General features: G+C 56.1%; 1 protein-coding gene across 1 annotated transcript in view; it reads left to right on the forward strand.

The window, feature by feature from the left end:
- The first annotated feature begins 6,179 nt into the window (after positions 1-6,179).
- Positions 6,180-6,842, forward strand: part of LOC104135800 (transcriptional activator protein Pur-alpha) — an 8,726-nt gene continuing 8,063 nt past the window's right edge. Inside the window, exon 1 of the mRNA XM_009649484.2 lies at positions 6,180-6,239. Coding sequence (XP_009647779.1) covers positions 6,180-6,239 — 60 coding nt within the window. The remainder of the gene's footprint in view (positions 6,240-6,842) is intronic.

Genomic DNA, 6,842 nt, shown 5'->3' on the forward strand with positions numbered 1-6,842 from the left:
GCAAACTGGCTGAGGGTGTCCTCGGTCCCCTTGCCCAGGTCATGGATAAAGATGTTAAACAGAGCTGGGCCCAGCACTGAGTCCCGGGGGACACCGCTTGTGACCGGCCACCCACTGGATTTAACCCCATTGACCACAACTCTCTGGGCTCGGCCATCCCGACGGTTTTTTACCCAGCAAAGAGTGCGCCTGTCCAAGCCATGAGCCACCAGCTTCCCTAGGAGAATGCGGTGGGAATGTATGTCTCGAGCTGCATGATCTGGACAATGCCACCAACACTGAGGCTCCAGATGACGGTCTTTACTGACAGCTTTCTTCTACATTTGCTGTGTCTATGAGGCGCCTTTGAAAAGCGAGGAGGGATGGAAGTGGGAAGGCAGCCCTGCCTCAGCTTTGGATGCCCAAGGGCTCTAACCTCCACTTCTCCACCAGCTCAAGTGTGGCATCACACTGGAACCATGCCCACCAGGACCTGGGAGAGGCACTTTCTCAGCAGGGTGATGGGAAGTGGTGCGCGGAGACCCCCAGCTTCATGAGGAAGGCTGGCTCCTGAACTGGAAACATCCCGCTGCTCAGGACAAGGTGGTAGGGCCTGGGAAGTGCCAGTAAGGAAACCACAAACTGACTGCAGTGATGGTGCCTGGAGTGTTCATCGGAGCCATGGAGGGCAAACAGGGCAAACCTGACCATATTCCAATGTTCGTGGTGGATTAGGTAGCCCCATGGGGACCTTGGCCACTGTAGGCCATGGGGTATAAAGGTGGCTTCCTCACACCACGACGGATCACGGCAGCTCTGAGCAGGAGCTGTAGCAGAGCTACATCAGTCCTACAGCACCCGTTGCCTCAAAGCATCCACCAAGGCTCAGCAATTTATCTCAAAGCATCCAACAGGCTCAGTGATAAAGAGGCTGAAGAAATGCTTTTACCAGCACCAGACCATGGTCCAGCCTGGGAGAGGTCTCCACGGGGCAGCCGCCTGCCAAATTCCACTTGCACAGGCAGGAGGCTGAAAGACAAGCTCACCTGCAAGCCATTTGCCCACAGTAAAGTGTCACCTTGGCATCCCTAGCTGCCCTGGGCCAGCAACAGAGCAAGGGCTTGGGGACATGCCCTGACGACAGGGAACCTCCTCCACACACACGTCAAGTTAATGCCCTCCGCTCCCACCGAGACCACACTACAGGCAGAAAACTGGAGGAAAGAAACTCCAAAACATGGGCCACTTTGGGCTGGTGCCTGGGTACCATCCCTCCGGATACCATCCTATGAACACACCAAGGACATTTCAAAGGATTGTAAAAGGTCTAGTCCATGATTCTGGAATCGCCAACATCCTCACACACTTTTTAAGGAAAGGGGGTTTGAAGTAGTGGAAACAAATCACCAGCCTGCAAGAAGCTGCGTCGGGGAGGGGCTGGAGTCCTAGCCTCGAGAACCAGATGTTACAGAAGGCCAGAAAGCTCCCCTGGTCTGGAGCAGGCCCAGTGGTTTGTCTGGACGGAGGCACGTTCATACCTGGAGGTCTCCAGAGCAAAGGCTCCTCTCCATGGCGTGGAGAGCACCGCCTGCCCCTGCCCCGCTCTTCTGTGGGAACTCGCAATGGCTGGGTTGCCCCAAACACGTTAGTGACCCCACTTGGTCGGATCCAGCAGCTTTTGGAAGGCAGTAAATAATGGCAAGATAAATCAGGTATCCCGGCACAGGAGTGGGGTGCATCTCTCCCACGCAGGGCTGGGAAAGCCAGCAGTGCTGCAGGCGATGCCTGCCAGCGCCTTCTAAAGCGCGCCTTCCAAAAACGTGCCTTGAGGGGATGGATTCACAGCCCACAAACCCCAGGATGTCCATAAGCCCAGAAAGAAGAGCAAGACTGGAGATGCTGTCAGTTGGCTTGTGGCACGGCTGTGCAAGTCAAGGACCTGTAGGAACAGCACCCCAAGTCCACCCGGGCAGTCAGCCACATCTCCGAAGCCACCAGCAAGGCAGTGTGAGAACAACATGAAAACCACAGGGTGCCCCCATCCCCATCCTAACAAAAGGACGAGGCAGCTGGTGCACCAGGAGCCAGGGCCAGCTGTCCCACCGAGCCAGCGGTGCCTGCCCTCCTGGGCACCCCTGGGGATGGGAGCACCTTCCCAGCCAACGCCGCGGGCATGGGAGGAGGGAGGAGCAGGAGGTCCAGCCAGGCATCATGGTGCTTCCACTAGAGGCAAGAAAGCCTCTACTGGGTACCGGAAGGCAGGCTGATGTAAAAAGGGGTGAACGTAGGCCTGGTCCATCTGGAGATAGGTCTGCTGGGGTTGGACCAGGGCACGGTCACGTGTAGGGGCTGCATAACCTATGCTAACTACCGTACGTGATACTGGGCTTTAATCGTTACTCCTCCTGCGGAGGCAAGGAGCAGAGTGCCCTGGTTTTATAAATCATAGTCGCTGAAAAACAGCAGGATTAGAATTCAGTGGCCATTTGTTGCTGGTTTTCGACAGAACAGCAGCCAGCCCTTACTGGGTGATGTGGGGAGCTGAAGAACCAAGCTTCTCTCTAACTTCATTGGGAACCCAGACCTGGCAAGGACCCTCCCGCTCTGCAGGTGATGACGCTGCAGAGTCCTCCACCGTCAGAAAGAGAAAGAACCGATGAGGGGGAAGCCAACTGGCTGAGAAAGGGGTAGCGGGGAGACTTGCAGGCCAGTCAAGGGAGGAGAAAGCACGCGGCGTAATTGGAACAAGCCATCACGAAAACAATCCCAAACTTAATTCCCTTGGCCAGGACTTCACATGGTGCTCAGCAGAATTAGCACTTTATCTTTGCAGACACAAGAGGCATGGACTCGTTCCGCCGTTGTGCAGCCACCGATCCCCTTTCTGCTCCCTTTTTTTTTTTGGAGAGCCAGCAGAAGAGGCGTCTTTGCAGCTCGCCACGGGACCTGCAGCTGTGGGCGAGGAACGATGGAGACGTCCCGGGGACGTCACTCTCTAGCAGGTGGTCGGGAAGACACAGCCCCGCGCCCAGGGATGGTGTGGATCCAGCTGTGCCCCACTCCCGAACACCTGGAGGCCAGGTTCCCTGGTGGGGCGGCATCGCGGGCAGAGTGGCCCCCCCCTGGCGCCTCCCCAGGGGGAAACCCTGCCTCGGTGCTCACCCAAAACAGATCAAAGGAGCCCGAGTGACTCCTTTGGAGAGAAGCGGTTACAACTGGAGGGCTGCAGTTAACCGTGGCCAAGCTTTTCCATTGTTATTTTACAGTTGCTCGATGTTCTGAAAGATATTTCGAAAAATGACTTTAACCATCCTGTGCCAAACTTGGGCGAGGGGGAAAAAAAATGGAATTTGGCAGACACGTTCTTCATTCAGCATGCAGCTTGGATGACGTCCAGTGACTAACACAGGAGTTTTAACTGATCTGGGAGACTAAAAACCATTCACAAATAATTTGATTTAGGGTCACTGTGATTTCTTTTTATAAATAATTTTCATTGAGAAGCATTTTTTTAATTAGGATGGACAGACCTAATAGCAGCTCTATTGTGTGCACAGTTCATCGTTCCCGTCCTCATAAATGACTTACACATGTGGTGTGCTAGCTTCTTGTTCACTGCACCCGATGGGGCTTGTTCACGGGGCAGGCGACACCTCACGACAGCGCACGAGCCCCGCTCCAAAGGCACGCTCTCAAGAAGACCCAGACGGAAAGCAAAGGATGCTTTGGCCACGCTCCCTCCCCGCCCCCCCCCCCCCCCCCCCCAGTCCAGGGGCCGGTCTAAGACTTTGCACAACTTCCGACATCCCCACGCAGCCCTAACGGCCTTCTAATTACTCCGGCTCCAAGGGAGGGCCACGGCGACTTTGCTTTGATGGCTTTATTGCTCCGAGTGCCGTCACGGCTCACGCTCCCTTTTCCATGGTGAGAGGCTGAACAAGGACCGGACCAAGGCAAAGATCTGACACATCTGGGCAAAAAGCTGTGTCCAACCGCAAGTCTAAACCCAGTCACCCCCCAACCCAGGGGATCGCCCAACTGAGCCTGAAGAGCTCCAGGAAGCCTGCAGGAGAATTCGGGCGGTGGACGGGAGAAGAATGGCTCGGCGACCCGAATGCCTCTTCCTTGGCAACACCCTCCGCGCGCGACAGCCTTTCCTTTGACTTGCACAACAACAATTGCATCCCAGCCACTTTTGTTATGAATCTTATCTGCTGGCTGAATGGCTCTTAGATTCCCTCCTGCGATTATAAACGTTCGGACAAGCTTTTGGAGTCAGCAGAGTTGTTGTTTTTGTAGCTGAATAACAGCGTGGGCTCCAAACTTTGCGGTGCTCGCTGTAATCAGATGTGTTCTAAAGCCTTCCGCACTGGATTTCGAAACAAAGGTCCCGTTGCTCTTAAGCCTGAAATCCCAGCCACGACTCCGGAAATCTTCTCCCCTGTCTTTCAGAAGAAGTGAAACTGGTGCAACAAAGGACGACTACAGAAGTCCAAGAAAGGATTTATCTTATGAGATACCAAAACTTGGTCTTATTTAGACTACCAGAAGGGGAGGGGGGGGCTGAAGGGGATACCGAGAGACACATGGAAGGGAAGAAAACATGAGAAAACCTTAGGAGAGCTTAGGAAAGCTCCAAGCCGAGAGCTGTGGAGCTATAAAGAAACCATTGATATATTCAGGCTGGGGATGAAAAGATTTCTGATTTTCAGAGCAAAGAGGTCTGGGACGAACCCACAGAAGACGCCAGCACGAAGCCTGATAAACATACGGCACATATCGATGCGGCTACCTGCGTCCAGTTCTGGGCTCCCCAGCTCAAGGAGGACGAGGAGCTACTGGAGAGAGTCCAGAGGAGGGCAACAAGGATGATGGGGGGACTGGAGCATCTCCCCTAGGAGGAAAGGCTGAGGGAGCTGGGCTTGTTCAGCCTGGGGAAGAGAAGGCTGAGAGGGGATCTCATCAACACCTACAAATATCTCAAGGGTGGGGGTCACGAGGACGCAGCCAGACTCTTCCCAGTGGTGCCCAGCACCAGGACAAGGGGCCATGGGCACAAACTGAAGCAGAAGAGGTTCCAGTTGAACGGGAGGAAGAACTTGTTGACTGTGAGGGTGCCCGAGCCCTGGCCCAGGCTGCCCAGGGGGGCTGTGGAGTCTCCTTCTCTGGAGATCTTCAACCCCCGCCTGGCCGCTGTCCTGTGCCCCCTGCTCTGGGTGAGCCTGCTTGGGCAGGGGGGTGGCACTGGGTGAGCTCCCGAGGGCCCTGCCAGCCCCGGCCAGGCTGGGATTCTGTGACTACAAGAGCAAGGGAGGGCAGCGTGTGACCCAGGAGGCCCCTACAAGATCCCTGTCCAGCCTTTGGCCACCAGTGCCTGGATGAGGTATGAAGAGATTCCCCTGGCTTCTGCATTTGTCCATCACCTTTGTCCGTCCTGTTTCGCGCCTGGCTTTGTTCAAGCAGTCATGCCAGGCTTGCCTTGGCCACGGTACTTTGTTTTAGCACTGGGCAGACGGCTGCAGGTCCCTGCGGCGCAGCCATGGGCCAGCCACCCGGGAGGGGCTGCTGTGGTCGAGCTCCTTTTGCAAAAGATTACCAACTGGGAAGAAAAACCGCATTTTTGGCTTTGTTCTGTTCACTTAAATAAGCAAATGCCTGTATTCAGGCTGAATTCTGATTCAAACCCGGAGTATTAGGGACTTGCTGGGACTGGCAACACGGAATGACGCTGGGCAAGCAGGGTCCCACCACCACCTCCCCACCGAAGGAGAAACGTTGGCAGGTCTGCTCCCAGGATCACCAGCACCCACCTGGGGAGCGCCCACTCTGGAAGCGGCAACGCTGGCCTGCGCTGGGGAGGAAGAATAACCCCTGCTGCCGGCTGCTCTTCATCGGCATCGGCACCGCCAGCAATGCCCCCCGCCATGGGCAGAGGCGGACCGGCCACGCGCTTGCGGGGCGCCAGGCTTTCGCCAAATGCGTTTCCTCAGCGGTTAGGGATTTACCAGCGCCCGCGCACGCATAAAGCAGCGGGTTAGAGTTAGGATAGCTGCTGGCGTTAGCAGGAGGCGGCGGCGGTGTCGGGCCTCAGTCAGAATAGTTTGATGTCATTTGTCTTCAGGATAAAAAAAAAAGCGAATGGAGAGCGAGGGACTGGCAGAGCATCAGCCCTCAGCCTGCCACAGGGGTGCAGCGCAGCGATGCCGGCCCGGCCGCCCGGTTCCCACGCCGAGGCGCTCACCGGGAGAGGTCTCGGCTCGGTGGGGCGGGCTGAAAAATTAAACGTAGCATCTAGTGACAAGGGTTAAAACGCAGCGACGGGGCAGACGGGGGGTTCCTGCCGTGACAGCTAAGCCTCCCCTAAGACACGCGGATGCCTTAGCAATTGAATCCCTTTCTCCTGGAGTGGTGTCCAGCGACAGGACTAGGGGCAATGGATGCAAACTGAAACACGAGAGGTTTCAGTTGAATATGAGGAAGAACTTCTTCACTCTGAGGGTGGCAGAGCACTGGAACAGGCTGCCCAGGGAGGTTGTGGAGTCTCCTTCTCTGGAGATATTCAAAGCCCGCCTGGATGAAGTCCTGTGTAGCATGCTCTAGGTGAGCCTGCTTTAGCAGGGGGGTTGGACTAGATGATCTCCTGAGGTCCCTTCCAGCCCTTGCCATTCTGTGCTTCTGTGAACGCATAGGTTATCTCCTCCAGCGCAGGAGGACGTCCCGCGGGCCACCAGGAAGCCCGCTGCTTTGCGCGCCACGCTTGCGGGGTTTTTTTGGGCTGCTCGAGGGAGCATCGATCCCCTCCACGCAGCGCTCCTGGAAGCGTGCCCGTCGGGATTTGGGGTTTAGTGATGGTTGGAAGCCAT

Source organism: Egretta garzetta, unplaced genomic scaffold (assembly GCF_000687185.1).
Source record: "Egretta garzetta isolate BGI_Z169 unplaced genomic scaffold, ASM68718v1 scaffold692, whole genome shotgun sequence".
In the NCBI taxonomy this organism is placed as follows: Eukaryota; Metazoa; Chordata; class Aves; order Pelecaniformes; family Ardeidae; genus Egretta; species Egretta garzetta.